Here is a 17,266-nt window from a genome sequence, read left to right as displayed (position 1 = left end):
ACCGCATTATTTATACTTTTATTTTTTAATAGAGATCTACCCAGCTAACAGCTTTCAAATTTTGTACACTATCTATATAGGCTCGAAGATTAGAAAAAAATATTACATTTATAATTTTTTTTAATTTGACTGTATTTTGGCCAATTTTGGAATGTCAATTCTAAGGAAATGACAAAAGAAATTGCTACTTATAACATTTTGGTTCAGAATATAATCATTACAGTTATGTAATCTGTGCATTTATTGTATACGCATTTATTTCGAGTCTTCTTCCTCCCAGTCTGTGAAATAGTTTACGAAAAATTTAAGCGCAAAGCAGTCAGATTTTGCGCAAAAATTACCAAAAATATTCGAGGATAAAATTAACAAAACCAATTTTCTCTCTTACAGTCCAACGCAACTTCATGGTGGCTATGTACGTGATCTTCCTGGGCATCATACCTGCGATCCTATTGGTGCTGTTCCTCATCTACTACTCTCGCCACAACGTGCTGCTCTGGTGGAAGAAACCACGCAAATCGTACGTAAACAACCTCTATACTGGCAACACCAAACGATTCTTCGCTGGCAAATTCACTAAATTCCAAGGCACGTCCTCTTTAAGAAACCTCCTTCAAAGTTTCAGACGTAACGATAGTGTAAATTCCATGTCTAATGTCTCCACCGAAACACCACAACCAGAAGGTCCAATTTACTCTAACTTAGAAGAACTTAAAGCTATTAAAAAGCCTGCCACAGCCCCAAATTTGCCAGACAAAAATCAACCTAAAATACAGCTAAAGAAGCCTGTCAAAAAAATTGATAAAAGCGATATTCAAATTGCGAATAATTGTGATATTAAAATTAAGCCGGCTGTGCAACCGAAGCCTAACGTGAATGCAAGCGAAAATAAGCCTAATGTCGTTATAGTAAAGCAGGGTTTGGCTTCGACCACTAATGAGATGGTGACGAATAGTCGGCATAGGATGCATAACGCGGGTGATAATGGTACCCATGACGTTAATGTTAATAATGGGAAAGTCCATTGCAAAGTTGGCGGGAATGTTGCCGCCAAAAAATTAGCTTTAGAACAGATGCTTAGTAATAAAAACCAGGCTTAAATAATAAAAAAAAAAAACAGCCTACTGATATTGGAAGAGTTATATTTCTATTACATTTTGTCTCAAATATTAAATACTTCAGGAAATTATCTCTTATTTTGTTTGCATCGAGCAATTAGGGCTTAATGTATTCAATATACACCAAAGATATCATAAAAAATATATATTTTTAGGTATTTGTAATATTATGGATGTTTTTCTAAGAATAAAATGCTCACGATATTTTTTTACTAACGCACCTTCTTGGTCTTTCTCTCACACTGTAAAATAGAGATTGCACTAGTGTATATGGGGTATAATTTTGGTGCTAGTACAAAATATTTTTTCATGTATGGTATGTGTGAATGTATAGAAAATTATTGTACAATCTAAGGGGAAACAAACAGGGTGCATGCTTAGGTTTCATTTAATTTTAGAAGAAAAAAAAACTTGATGTGGATGTTGTCGATGTTTTTAGTAGAATGCATGTTTAAAATGTTTTTACATTTACATAAGTTTGTAGACTGAAAAATTGAATCTCGATTGGATTATAAATTATAAAAGCATAATTATAATTGGTTAAAAGTATTTGTTAAAAGTAAAGTGCACAAGAGTTAAAAATATTTAAGTATATTACTTTCTGAACAAGTTTGACCAAGTATTATTATGTTTTTATAATTTCCATATTTTTTCCGAATTCTCAAATTGACTGAAATTGTTTTTTTTTTTTTAACATTGTGATAATTTATTTTACATGATTAATTTATTAACTTGTGGAAATCACATCCAAAAACACTCCTTATTTTTCCGAATGGGGTTTTTTGTTTTATAGTCTGTGATACGTTTGGTCTTTTTATTTTATCATAACAAAATGGGGTTTTGAAAATACTAATTAAGTTTAATTTTAGTAGAATAACTTAGGAATTTAAATACCCAAATTAATATTATAACAGAATCACAAAATAAAACCTTTCATTGGTTGTACAGTACATTTCACTCAAACTTACTATCTCAAAAAAAAAAATAACCTGTCACCTGTCACAAAATATAATTAATTTTCTGTTTCATATAATATTATTAATTAAATCTGTCATCGAATTTAATATTAATTACTTACTAAAATCTCTTATTTCTTCTTGTATAATACTTTTAATAATAGTTAAGTTAACCGTACCTTAGTTTAACTGTAGTTAACAGTAGATATTTTAATCGTAGTTAATGTTATGCACTATTTAATAAAATACTCTTTATTTTCTTTTTTAATTGCTTGTTTGATTGTTTGTTCAGAACACATGGAGTTTTGCCAGTTTTAACTACAAATAAATACTTACCACTATTAATCAATAATTTCAAATTAACTCTTCCGTCTATCTATGGATTTCAATAACGTATCTATTTTTCAACGAGGTAATGCTGCCAGCCTCTTGGGCACGCTCCCAGTTGACAGCGATGGGGACGAATTTTTTGACGCTTTTTAGTTGTTTGTTTTACTAGGATAGTTTTTGATATGTATTGTAAATATCTATGTAACTAAATAAATAAAGTCCATCTTTCAATTCGTATAATGGAGATTGAAATTTGACTTCACTTGTTTGAGGCAATCAACATATATAGAAAGGTTATTGAAATTCAATGTTCATTTGTATTTAAACTAATTTTTAACTCAATTTTACATACTGTCCATAAAGATTTATCACCTGTAGTAATGTAATAATTAAAGCTGGCAATACTTAAAAAAAACACAACCTCTTGACAGTTGTCTCTGCATTGTCTTTGGTGAGTGATTTGCTCTGGTTTAGCTTTGTTAATATTGCATGGCGTTTAGTTTTAAGTTTTGCATGTAGCTATTGGCAATAACTGCACGTTTTGATGCATTTTTATTTATATTAGAATGCAGTATTGGCGCATGAGGCATGTATTTTGGTGATGCATGCTTTTTGCAGCTTTCTGTCGATGGTAGAAATATTCTTTAGTAGTTAATATAATAAATCATCACTTGATTGTACATAAAATTGTTCAATCAACTATAACATGCAATGACTATACATTTTCTTGTGGGGTTATACTTCTACTTTATTTTATAAGATGATAACTGATGATAATTAAATACTTAAAAAAAAAAACAGCTACAATGTTGTTGATGTAAATTGATAATTTTGTAAAAAAATAAGATGTTACCACAAACACCAAAACAAAAAAGTTTAGATTCGAATTTGCATGACCACACACAGCTACATTTACTACTCAATTTCTCCAACCACTATTAAACTATAATCTCCTTTCCACAGGGCCCCATCTCCAAAGAAAGCAAGCTTACAACACCGACTCTCGCGCAGCGCCAGTAAATTCGCCGCCAATTTCCAAAACAGTACTCAAAATAACGCTCAGCCCGTCAACGTTCATACATTGTCTAACCCTGACGATATGAGCTCCAGTCTACTAAGAAGTGACTCCGACCGCAGCCCCCCTGGTAATATCAACCCTTCTGTTAATTTCTTCGGCAATTTCAAAGGATTTTCACTCACCCCTATAGAAAAGAACGCCCCCACAGAGAAAGATGAAACTGAAGTCCCCATAACTCATAAACCTGTAAAGAGTATTGCTGAAAGTCTAAACAAAAGCGCGAAAATCACGCCCGTACATAGAAGCGGGAGCAACAGTCAGAGTATTGTCAACCAAGGGGTTTTGAAACCCGTTCTAAGAAGCGCCCCACCGTTACCCGTAGTTCCTTCTACAGCTAAGACTAGCCCAAAGACCAGTCCTTCAGTTAAACGCACAAACAGCACTGTACAGAACAAAATTAAAGCTTTAATGAGTAATGAGAAAACTGAGGATGTTACTCCACCCGTCGTTGCTAATCCACCCCCGAGACCAGTTATATCCAGTCCCATTCTAGAAGCTTCTACGTGCACGGCTAAAGAACTTATATCTCCCCTACAAGGGTCTAAGACTTTAGGGCCTATAAGAGCGGCTCCTACAGTACCAATAACCCCAGATTTTCCAAAAAGACCGTTAAGCATGCATTCCGCTGGTGTGCCCCAAAAACCTCTCCCTGAGGAACCTAAAAAAGTCAAAGAAGGGATATCATTAAACCGCATAGCATCATTCTTGAAACATGATAAGCATGATAAACTGAAGGAAAAAGAGAGAAATCCGGTCGAAAGAAGTCACTCTTTACCTAAAAACCCGAATCACCAAGTTAAAGTTTCAAAAGTCGATAAAGGGGCTTTGAGAAACTTGCAGATTTCCAATCCAATACTGCAAAAAGAGATTGAGTTACCAGTCAAATCCGTTTCGGTGGTCTCAGATTCTGAAGACGGGGATGATCCAAAGGCCTTTGTGAATCGAGCTCAAAGTATGCGAGCCCCAGCCAGTCAGAAACCTGTCTTACAAAGCTTTGGTTCTATGAGGGCGGCGCCACCGGCCCCGAGACCCTTATCTGTAGTGGGGAGACCTACCGCCCCTCCACCGCCTTTACCAAATCACTCCGACCCAATCCCACCACCACCGAACCCAAAACCACAGCCTGAAATCAAGCAGACAGATTACGTCGACTGTATAGAAGAAAAACAGGCACCCTTAGCTCATATAGCTGAAGAATCTATGGACAACATCTACGCGGTTATTGAAGAGAGTCCCGAGAAACGTTCGAAGCCTCTACCTGGCGTTCCGCAACCCGTCAAAACGATCCCACAACCACCTCCCGAAGGGTACAACACTCCTAAAGTAATCCCTTCAAACTCCGGCAGTACTGAAAGCATGGGATTACTAGGAGAGATTGTAAACGAAATTCAAAATCGTAACTTCGAGTCTATATACTCAGCTTCGACTCTTTCTAGAAAGAAAGAGAAGGAAAGAAAGGCTAAAGCTGCGGCCGAAAATAAAGATAACAATAGAGATAGTACGTACATGAATTCAGAACATTACAAAACGCCTGAGAGTGTTTATAGCAATTCTGGAGCCAAATCTAATGTCTCTACGACTAGCAGTGGGTACTTACATCCGTCGGCTGTCAACGTACCTACTTATTTAAAAAAGGATGAGCCCAAAGAAGAAGATAAGGCCCCGCCTCTCCCGGGCCCTAATTCTAAGATCCCAACGTTTTCAAGACAAGTGACCCCACCTGCTCTTAAAAGCACATCCACGTTCAAAAACGTGCCACAATCGCCAAAGGTCATCAAAAATTCTAACTTAACTCCTAAAATAATGAATAGCCCAGACCTAGTTTCGAGCTGTACATTACCTGAAGCGAAAAATGTAAAGCCACCTGATGTGATAAACAATAATAAGCTGCCAAACGATACAAAGGCGACGACAAAGCCAGCAGTGACGGCTAAGCCTAATGACAACCGACCTCCTTTAAGGCCGGCGCCCACAGAACCTAAGAAACCGAACAAAATCACGCCACCACTCAAACCAGTTAACTCAAACTCTAACTTAAACAAAGTGACAGATAAAACTCCGCCCGCGAACCGTGCCATTTCAAAAGTAGACTCCGTCAAAACTATAGCGGACAACTTAAATAAGAACAAACCTAAAGTAGTTCCCAAGCCCCCAACAGTCGTCCAAAGGACGGATAATAAGCCTAACCAAACAAAACTGACGGCTAAACCATCGAATGTTGCCAGTTTACAGCAGAAATTCGAAAATAGAAAGTCGTTAGGCAAAGAGGTTGCCGTTACAAAAAAATGAAAGTTTACAAATGACGTGTAATTTAATTGAGTTATCTAGTCTGTAAATATATTTAAATGGCCATTAGCACAGAAGACTCGGTATCGTAACAAAGTATGTAAGGATCTGATTTTAAAGAAGAATAGAAATGATTGACGAAATTGTATGTATTGAATTTGGTTTGGTTTGCAATGGCTGGTTATAGTGTAAGTTGCTTGTCCAAAAAAATGTTTAGTTACGTTTAGATATGGCTCTAAAATAAATATAATGTTGAAATCGCCTTTTTGAAAGATAAAATTATATGTTGCTGAGCTTTATAAACGGTGAAGCAATGTTTAGAAAATATCGTTTATCGAAATTTTGTCAGGAACTTTTTTTGACTGAGCCATATTCACGAAGGAGAAAAGACTAGCGGAGATGCCCTAACGCAGGTAGGTCACGCGCCTTCAGGTAGGTCAAATACGTCACGACAACGTCACGGCAGGCGTGGCTGGACACCGCCCATATACCGTCCTTTACATCAAACTGACATCTTGTCATAGTTGTATTTTTACCACAATTTCAACAGATTTTATTTGTTACTCGATTAAAACGATGAAATGCGCTATCATTAATTGTAGAAATTGCTCAGGATCCAAACTCAAACATACCATAGGATAACATTTCACGTGTAAGTAATATTTTAACTTTAAAACATATTTTTTGCTAGAGACATCTGTCGTCGAATAGCTGCATTTCTAGAACCTCTAAGTGAATTTGTATTATTTTCGTATCAATCTTGTATCAATGTATTATTGGTACCAATTTTTGCCTTAAAAAGCAGCTTCATTTTTCCTTGCATCCTACAAGTTTTTTTATAGATTATTTACAAACCAAAACATATGATATATTATTATGAAAATTTTATATTATAAAAACACCATCTTTCGGTAAGTAGTCGACTTACGTATATTTGAAGTAAAATTGTGTTCATCAAGACAGAGAGACCCGTTACAAAATTAAGTGCTACCAGACATCGAAAATGCAATCACCCATTCTTAAAAAAGGTCTTATTTAAAAAAGCTGCAATTATCTTAAAATTAATCATAACTCTAACTATGTAGATTTATTTATATTCATCACTAGCCGTTTTCCCGCGGTTTCACCCGCGTACCGTGGGAGCTACGAGCCCGCACCGGGATAAAATATAGCCTATGTTACTTGCAGATAATATAGCTTTCTAATGGTGAAAGAATATTTAAAATCGGTCCAGTAGTTTTTGAGTTTATCCATTACAACCAAACAAACAAACAAAGTTTTCCTCTTTATAATATTAGAATAGATCAGCAATGTTTTACATAGGTATGTATATCTCTCTTGCCGTACATACTTTTTGAATGTACCTTTACTCAGAGCAACATCCGACTCACATAAAGTCTGCTACTTATTTAGTGGATGCGCCGTTATGATACAGTTGTGAAAACTCTAATTTGATAAACACTATCCCTATAATTTTAATTCCCATTTTTCTTGGTGAATTTCGTAATGTGGCAACATCGAAAATAACAACAGTCATCGCAGCACGGTTCTAGAACAAATAGAACGAATTTTCGTGCTTGTGCTGCCATAGTGGCTAGTAGACGAACTAACACAACGCCATAAGTTGATACTTAAATTACACCATGGGGGTATTTTAGACCCGTGGTGAATAAAAATGATTTTTCATCGAGTCTCCGTTTAATGGTTCCTAGATACCTATTTCATTTCTGGAGGAGTAAATAAATTGTTGTGGGGCAAGTTCTCTGCACAAAATAATACTTATATAACAATTAATTTTCTAACTTTTTATCTCTCTTTTTCTTCGTTCATTTCAAATGAATGCTTCTTTAAACTTTCTAATTGAATTTCTATTTTAAAAGAATTATTAATTTTGAGTACCTATTTACTTTACTTTTGAGTATGTCACTAGTGGTCGATGTTAGTTTAGGGTTAGATTTTAATCATCCTATTCCACGCTAGATGGATTTACAAAAAATGGGTGGCTTCCCATAAAAGGCGTATAAGGGTGGAGCACGGGTGGAGACAGTAACGTTCCTCGTCCCCCGCTCACCCGAATTTTGGCGCGCTGCTTTGTTAGGAGATTTTTCGTTAGGGCATCTCCGCTAGTCTTTTCTCCTCCGTGGCCATATTCGATAGCAGCTATTTGATTAAGTATTACAAAGATTGTACTCATTGTCCGAAAAGAATGTTCAAAGTAATAAATAGTCGAGTAATTAAGGTTAAAAGAACGAGAATGGAAAGCAAAGAAATTATTTTTATGACTTATTACTGCTTCACTTACGAATATAGGCATAAAACGAAAGTGTTCATATTTTGTAATAACGAAACGCAATTTTGACGGTAAGAATTATCTGTTCATATATGTAGAGTATATTTCTAGATATTTGTATGTATTTTATTGAAAACTCTATGGTCGTATGTGTTGAGGCTTTAGCACAATTTTCAGCTTAGTGTCGTCTTAACATAGCATAATATATTTGTCTTCAAAAAATACAACATAATATATTAAAATTTCGAACATGGGTATATAGCCAAATATCTACTTAACTTATCTTGCACACCAATGACAATATAAGGGTCGAGGAAAACGTCAAGAGGAAAACTAGTCGGAAATCGTAATTGCTTTATTCCTTCTCTGTATGAGAAGAGGCCTGTGCACTGCAGTGGGACAATAAAAGGGCTAATGATGTTACTACTTATGGCGTGGTGGCTAGTGGCTACTTACACATTGTGGGCAATGCAAGCAAGTGTGTCCAAAATAAAACGATGTTAACACGATACAAGGTTGAAATGTGCTCTCTCCTTCAACGGATCGATTAAATATAAACTAAGAGATCTCTGTAAATATTATTATTAGGCTAGTTCTATTCCCTTAAGTTAGGTATGATAAATGAGAAGTGTCTTATGGTACATAATGCTTAATTCGTATTTTTATAAAGACTATAGTGTTTGAGATTTATAGAGAATTTGTGCCTTTGCTATGTTATTATGTCGCCGTGTAAATGTTGAGACGTCAACTATTGTTTGTAAATAGGGGTGATTTAAAATAATCATAAGATTTTCTTAAATGATAAAAATCGTGACTTTGTTCTTTTGTCTACTCATAGACAAGAACGAAGTTGGGTTCCGCAATACGCAACTTTTTTTAACGGTATCTGTTTCCAATAACCTTCGTTGGCTGTACCTAAGGTATAATGAGTTTTTCAATTTTTTGTCTACTTTGAAATACTAGTATAGACTAATTCTTTGTACCTTAATTTTCATTTGAAGTCTATGGCATTTTCAGAATCTTGGTTAGCGAGACTTGGCTGGGGCACTACCGTGCCCCCAGATTCCTTTCTTTTCCCCAGCTAATACATCATTTTTCTATTTACACGGCGACATGCAAAGGCACGTATTTAGTTGTGAGTGTTGATGCTTTACGGATAATTTATATAAACCCGTTCTTATTCCACTATATAAATGGTGCTACAGCAACTCAAACATGCTTACCGAATATATAATATTAACATATTTTTATAGTATTGAAATCTGATCATTTCTATGTATTTATGGCAGGATTGTGGTCAGAATTTTATGACACAGATAATTTAAATAAGTATTTTGGCAGCTCAATTGGTTTGACTACATTATTTGTATAAAAAAGACTCAAAAAGGTTGATTAATAGTAATTATTTTGTACAAAATTCTGACCATGGCCCTGCCAATAACATGCTTTAATTGGTATAATGCAATAATTTATAAATAAATAAATGCATAATAACGTCCATAGTTGTAATCACTGCCACAGCTTGGTACAAACTCTATGGTGCTGGATTGTCGCAAATAAAACCTCAATGATTGTCTATTATTGTCCAAGTTTGTTGATGTAATGTAAGCAATATTTTTGTTGGCGTATGAACAGAAATATAATAATTAGATAAATTATTTCATGCATAATACAGTTGTTGATAGCTAAAAACAGAAAATAGATCAGAAATTTTTTCTTTAATTTTTCCCAGCAACTATAATTTGTAGGTATAGATGTTACAGCCAACTGGAATAGCTAGGCCCTTTGACTGGACAGCGTCATTCAACCACATGTATAGTTATCGGCACGAATCTTGAGCTCTGACCTACATCTTGTTGAAGTGATTTACAGGCCCGCCGTAAGCGGGCGTGCAGCGCGTGCACAGCACGCGGGCGGCACGTCCTAGGGGGCGGCAAATCTAGCGAGTTATCACGTAATATTAAAAAAAATACAATATCTTTTTACTAATGATTTGATTTAAATATTTCCGAACACAGCAATAGCGCTAAGAATATTACTTACACTGCCGGTTTCAGTTAGGTACATCTGTTGAAAGGACATTTTCAAAATTAAAGATTCTTAAAAACGATTTAAGATCAACCAGTGGCGTAGCGTGGGGCAAATGCTATTTAGGGGGCGGCAAAAATAAACCAATAAAATTTCAGAAAAAGCCGCCCTAGCTTTGGTCGTCTCCTATAAATTTTGACTGTTTCACCCTTTGCATCCCCAAAAAAATTCGCGCTCGCTGCGCTCGCGGCTCCATGTCAGATATCGCATTTTATCTTTGTTTAATTGTTGAGGCATTCAATTCCGAAAAAAATTTTTTCGCGCACGTCCGTTATGGCTTTTTATGACAATATGTTTACTTCATGAAAACTCTAAGGAAAAAATCGCGCTCGCTTCGCTCGCGGCTTTTGCACTTCACTTCTGTGCATATCTTACTTGTTGACTTTGCTTTTTTAATTTACAGTGGTCTTTATTTGTTTTGTGTCCCCAGACTAAAAAATTTTCGCGCTCGCTCCGCTTGCGCTTCCTTACATATGAAATGTGCCTTATAAATTTTCAACGGGAAACCCACCAAATAACATATGTTACTGACTTTAAACATTGTTTTAGATATTTAAGTGCGTTAATTTAATTTAATCACAATCTTTCAATACATAGGGCCCACTTGAGTAATGATTGCACTGCATTGATGCCCTAAGCAATTGCTTAGTTTGCTTATGGGCTAACCTAGGACTGCTTAGGTTACTCTGAACATTTCAAGTAAATAAAAAGTTATGTGTAATGTATGTTATGTATTGCAATAGTTATTTATCCAAAAGTAGGTGGGTTTTCTGCAATCAGAGCGGTCCATGTATATATTTTTTTCTGTTGGACAAGTAAGATGGATATGAATGGGGTCCGGACCTCCTGGATCCGCCCCCCCCCCCCGTATATATTTTTTGTCAAAACGTATGTAGTCGTAGGGCGGCATAATCAGTTTTGCACGCGGGCGAACAAACAGCTAGCGGCGGGCCTGGTGATTTATTAGCAAAGAACCTATCCCGAGTGACGGCTATGACGCGATGCACTGCGGGCCAATCACCGCTTTAGCTCGCCCCCGCCTCACTTCATTACACAAAAGGGACCCAATAAATTACTTCTGCGCAGGTGAAGGTCAGAGCTCAAGATTCGTGCCGATACCTATATATTCGTTTAGCCAGTTGGCTGCAATATATTTTCTGCGAAAATGATATTTATGTATTGATTTATTAAATTTAAAAAAATGAGTTTAATACTGAGAGTCGTAATTCCGCAACAAAAAATAACAGCATTATTTGTTGAAGTGTGGAAATAATATTTTTGTCTTGGCTGTTTTGGAGTCCAGAAGAGACGACAAATTATAAGACTTTTGTATTTGTATGTATTTCACAACAGTTAATACCTCATTTCAAAAAAACTAGCATTTGTTAAAACTGTTTTGTGCGTACTGGAATTAAATTAAATTTTAAAAATATTGGCATAATCATCACTTTCATATCAAACGTGTTTGTATTTGTATTCATATTTATTTTGTCTTTCGCAAATGTGTCGCTATCGTATATTTGTGATAATTTACATAAGTTTTGAATGAGAAGTACATAAATACTTGTAAATATAACCAAAGAAATTTATGTAAGGAACCCGGTACGCATCTTGTATTCTTAGCTTATTTCCTCTTTGGACTAAAGTTTACGTAATGTGTTGCTAGAGGAAAAAACGTATGCTGAATGAAAATGGCAAAGTCTATTCATAAAGTTAGCCTTTATTTTTATTCCAAGACTGTGAATTATTATAATTATTGTATTGAATTATTAAATCAAAATTAGTTTCTAAAAGCTAGTTGAATACTTCATTTTTCCTTTATTATTACAAGAAAAAAAAAGAAAATAAAAATATTTCATGAATGTGTATCGTTTTATTTATATCCCGTCTCTTAAAATTATTTGCAGAGTACTTCTATCATGTATCTACCTTTAATTTGTTAAGGGATAATCCGTGCCGAACTTAAAAATAATCACCTCCCTAGATATAGGATCACAGCATTGCGTGACAGATAACATGATTTGAGTCTAAGGTGATCTTCACACTGCCCCGCATCACGCTGCATGTTGCGTGTCGACGTACCTACGCGCGTTCCTGCGGGAATCCAGATCTGCATCATCGTGCGGGTTTTTTGCGCACTCACGCGCGTAGGTGCGTTAAGTAGATTCGGCGGCTCTCATCGAGATCCATTTTAAGGCGATTATCACACTGCCCCGCATGATGCAGCGTAGCGCGTGGATGCGTTTTTTTCCGTTGCTTGTAAATATCTCCGTTTGTATGGAAAACACGCATAGTCCAACACACTGAAAATGCATCCACGTGCGTTCATGCGGATCACGCGCATACACGCGGAGAAACATGCACCCCCGCGCGTAGGTGCGGGGCGAGACGCAAGGTATGGCACACTGAATCCCGCAGTGCCGCGCGTGATTTTGAATGGGCGTGACGTGTATATTTGAAAATGGAGAGCCGCCGTGCGTGAATCTACTAAACGCACCTACGCGCGTGAGTGCGCAAAAAACTCGCACGATGGTGCAGATCTGCACTGCCGCAGGAACGCGCGTAGGTGCGTCGACACGCAAGATGCAGCGTGATGCGGGGCAGTGTGAAGATCACCTAAGAACCCGGCCTTGTAGAGTTCCTTAGTTTCCCGATTATAGCTCACATCTGTCGTATCTCCACCCCGTCAATGCCTAAGGCGATTATCACACTGCCCCGCATGATGCAGCGTAGTGCGTGGATGCGTGTTCTTCCGTTGTTTGTAAGTATCTCCGTTTGTATGGAAAACACGCATAGTCCAACACGCTGAAAATGCATCCACGCGCGTTCATGCGGATCACGCGCATACACGCGGAGAAACATGCACCCCCGCGTGTAGGTGCGGGGCGAGACAAGGTATGGCACACCGAATCCCGCAGTGCCGCGCGTGATTTTGAATGGGCGTGACGTGTTTGAAAATGGAACTCGATGAGAGCCGCCGTGCGTGAATCTACAAAACGCACCTACGCGCGTGAGTGCACAAAAAACCCGCACGATGATGCAGATCTGGACTCCCGCAGGAACGCGCGTAGGTGCGTCGACACGCAAGATGCAGCATGATGCGGGGCAGTGTGAAGATCGCCTCACTCAAAATATCTTTAAAGCGCGGAGTAGCCCAAAGTACAGCGACATTCTGTTGGGAAATTGTAAATAAGCATTCCATAAACTAAGACAAACTATTGCATCTGAGGAATAGGCATACCTTGAACTTCCGATATAAGCAAAACAAGCGTTGAAGAGCGCTTTTGTAGTCAGGCAATATCACAACATCTTTATGCGGCGGAGGTTGAAAGTAAGATAAAACAGATTGTAGAGACGGGTTCCTTCTATCTGGCAGAATTTTATTTGGCATAACACACTTGGCATATTTTTTTTCAACGAATGTTTTTAAGGCATAAAAAATATTTAGCATAATTATTGTTTTACCGAACATTTATATTCCCGAATTTACAGTTGCATACTTTTAAGATGGCAGAATTTTATTTCGCATAATTGCTTTTGGCATAGTTAGAGTTTCGCATTATTTCGTTTAGCATAATGTATATTTTGAGAAACTATTATTTGGTATAATCTCATTTGGAGTACTATGAAGATGGTAGAATTTTATTTAGATTCAATTTATTTAGCAAATTGCCTTTTATAACCTTCAATTAAAAAACATTGTTTTAAAAATTGAAGCTAGTAACGAAAACGAATCGCTGCAAAACCGACTCGGGCCCGATTCTCCTAAGTTAATAATGTCAAAATCGAATAGAAATCGAATCGCAATAGCAGTTTTAACCATATCGGGCATTCTGCTACTAATAAAAGACCAATCGTATTCGATTGACATTTGATTGGTGTGCGATTGGTCTGCTATTTGGGTGATTTTGGTCTATACGGTAGTTTGCTGTACAATCATTTTGCAATCGTAAATCATTTGCAGACAAAATGATTCATTATCGAATGACAGAAAAGGATAAAAACGTTTATTTCAAAGCAAAAATAGCGGAATGCCACATACGCTTCGATCGTAATCGAGTCGGGATTGGATCTCAGTCGAATCGAGTCGAACGTGAATCGTATGTCGCTTAAGTAAAATTAGGAGAATCGGGCCCCAGGTAGTCTTGTCTGCCCTACCCCTAGAGTGTAATTAAAAACCGCGTAAGCGCCGAGGAGTGAGGCGGCGACGATAAGCTCGCATGGGACCGCCGGAGCCCCGCAGCGCCTGAGCCGTGACAGAAGCCATGCTTGCTGCATGTTGCATGCTTACTTCCATGTTGCATGCCTGCTTACATGCTGCATGCCTGCTTGCATACTTCCATGCTTCAGGCTTGTTTGCATGCTTCTTAGGTACATGAAAATAAAAAATCCAAAACTATGCCACAAGATGATTCTGACTATAAACATTCTGAAATATGATAGTTCTGCCTTTTAATGACTACTTAAATGAAATGTATGCCAAATGATGCTTCTACTATTTAAGTATTTATTATGAATATGAAATTTATGCCTATAAATGATTCTGCTTGCCAAAATTATGCGTTTTTAATTTATGCCAAATGAGTGTATGCCACACAATTTTCTGCGAAATGAAGATTATGCCAACTATATAAATATGCAATTATGCAAAAAAAAAGTCGTGGTGGCCTAGTGGGTAAAGGACCAACCTCTCAAGTATGAGGGCGCGGGTTCGATCCCAGGTCAGACAAGTACCAATGCAACTTTTCTAAGTTTGTATGTACTTTCTAAGTATATCTTAGTCACCATTGGCTGTGTTTCGGATGGCACGTTAAACTGTAGGTCCCGGCTGTCATTGAACATCCTTGGCAGTCGTTACGGGTAGTTAGAAGCCAGTAAGTCTGACACCAGTCTAACCAAGGGGTATCGGGTTGCCCGGGTAACTGGGTTGAGGAGGTCAGATAGGCAGTCGCTTCTTGTAAAGCACTGGTACTCAGCTGAATCCGGTTAGACTGGAAGCCGACCCCAACATGATTGGGAAAAAGGCTCGGAGGATGATGAAGATTATGCCAACTGTTGGTATGCAAAATAAGATTATGACATAAAAAGTTCTGCCATAAAGGGGGGGACCCATTGTAGAGACATAGCCGGCAGTTCAGCATCATTCTACATTTTTTTGATACCAGTACTTAAATATCTTGTCATTCTGGCAACATATATTTTACTGGCCGAAAAGACTGATACCTATTTCAAGACATTAAAATAAAAAAGTTATGTTAGCGTGTGTGTTTTGTTATCTGTGGATACGTTGATCTGTGATTGTTCGGGATTTGTATTTTTGCTAATTTCTACAAAAAATAATTTAAAACTAAAATAAAAACATTCCAAAATGTAAGTAATATACTACAAAACGAGGATACTTGGAATTTTCAGTGTTTGAGTGATTAAATTAACGCAAAATTCCATTTCCAGGGCGTCAACGTCTAAGCCCCGCTCTGAGATGACTTTGGAGGAATTAGCCAAAATTGAAGAGGAAGAATTCAGTACAGGTCCACTTTCAGTTCTTACACAGTCAGTTAAGAACAATACACAAGTGCTGATCAACTGCAGAAATAACAAAAAGTTGTTGGGACGCGTGAAGGCGTTCGACCGGCATTGCAACATGGTCCTTGAAAACGTCAAGGAAATGTGGACGGAAGTGCCAAGATTAGGCAAGGGCAAGAAGGTAACAATATCAGATTATTTGTCTCCGCCAAAGCGTGTTCATAGTCGAAATATTTACAAACAAACAGTGTATTTGGAGGTTATCTTTTGAATGCCAACTTTGTTCCTAAAACTTTTCATTGCTAACATTTTTTAAGATGTATAGATTCAGTTTTGTTTATATTACTATTTACTCAGATACGAACGACTTGACCAAACCAAGCAAATGCATTGTTGTTTCTATTTGGGCCCAATATATTATGTGGTTCCTAAAATAATAAAAAAATCCCTTATTTTTTTACTTGCGTCCGAGGGGAACTTCTTCCCGTACCCATCTAAAATATAGTCCATGTTAAACGCTGAAAATGTAGCTTCCTAAAAATGAAAGTATTAGAATTGGTTTTGTATTTATGGAGCCTATTAAAACAAAGAATCACATTTCCTCTTTACATATTGGTATCCAGTATCACATAAAGTAAATTATGTTTCTAATTTCAGGGTAAAGCTGTAAACAAGGATAGGTTTATCTCAAAAATGTTCCTCCGTGGAGACTCAGTGATCCTAGTATTAAGAAACCCACTAGCGACTGCCGCAGGAAAGTAAACTCTGGCCACAAAAGTCTATAAATGAATAACTTGAAGTGTTCTCCAAAATACCTTAGTCCTAAGCTGTATGGATTCAATACATCTCTTTTTTTGTAAATGGTGTGTTGTATTCTATTAAATAAATAACATTAAGATTGTCTATGATTGTTTTCTTGAATTTCCTGGTAACTGGTGGAAAAAGGCATTGATATGATTGTGAATAGAAAATATATGATGTATTTTTCTCCATGAGACCAACTTTGGAACCGTGCACCTAACTTGATGTTTCGAAAGAGCTCTCATAGGCCTATTTGAAATATATTTTTTTTAGTTTGAATAATAAAAAACATTACTCAGTATTTCATTTAATATGGGGGTAGCACGACACAGGTCTTGTAGTTTCAGTTTTACACAATAGTCTTATTCTTCTTCTTAGCGTTTATCCCGTCTTGTGACGGGGTCCGCTTTCCGTATCTTCTTCTTCCACTTCGCTCTATCCTGGACATCTTCCTCTTCGAGTTCGCAGCTTATCATATCTTTCTTTACGACACTCAACCACCGCATTTCAGTTTCACACAATAGTGTATAACAGAAAAGTTATCTATACATATAATAAATCTGTAGAAAAGTAATTTTTGTACATTGAAGAAATTGACAAAAAAAATAGCCAGCATGTTAAAGGATAACTAACAGAACCCATTTCCATCATTTTTGTCTGTTTATCTGTTTGTTTGTTCGGGATTCACGTAAAATCTACGAATTAAATGCAGACAATGCTTATATACAAAAATTCTACGTAACTTGGGGTATTACTTAGTTTTTGTTTCATCGAAATCGATTCAGTCTATCAAAAG

The 17,266-nt window shown here is 36.9% G+C and overlaps 2 protein-coding genes across 2 annotated transcripts in view; both read left to right on the top strand.

Moving 5' to 3' along the window:
* LOC124641766 overlaps positions 1 to 6,134 on the top strand; it is a 69,446-nt gene extending 63,312 nt beyond the window's left edge. Inside the window, exons 16-17 of the mRNA XM_047179961.1 lie at positions 391 to 520; positions 3,368 to 6,134. Coding sequence (XP_047035917.1) covers positions 391 to 520; positions 3,368 to 5,771 — 2,534 coding nt within the window. The 3' untranslated portion in view covers positions 5,772 to 6,134. The remainder of the gene's footprint in view (positions 1 to 390; positions 521 to 3,367) is intronic.
* A 9,224-nt stretch (positions 6,135 to 15,358) lies between these two features.
* On the top strand, positions 15,359 to 16,572 carry LOC124641855 (probable small nuclear ribonucleoprotein Sm D2). The gene is made up of 3 exons (XM_047180102.1): positions 15,359 to 15,516; positions 15,598 to 15,850; positions 16,327 to 16,572. Coding segments are annotated over exons 1-3 (360 nt in total). The 5' UTR covers positions 15,359 to 15,514; the 3' UTR covers positions 16,432 to 16,572.
* The last annotated feature ends 694 nt before the right edge of the window (positions 16,573 to 17,266 follow it).

The sequence above is a fragment of the Helicoverpa zea genome, chromosome 23 (genome assembly GCF_022581195.2).
Source record: "Helicoverpa zea isolate HzStark_Cry1AcR chromosome 23, ilHelZeax1.1, whole genome shotgun sequence".
Taxonomy (NCBI): domain Eukaryota; kingdom Metazoa; phylum Arthropoda; class Insecta; order Lepidoptera; family Noctuidae; genus Helicoverpa; species Helicoverpa zea.
The sequence above is the reverse complement of the archived record's forward strand: the minus strand, read 5'-3'. Positions and strand labels throughout refer to the sequence as shown.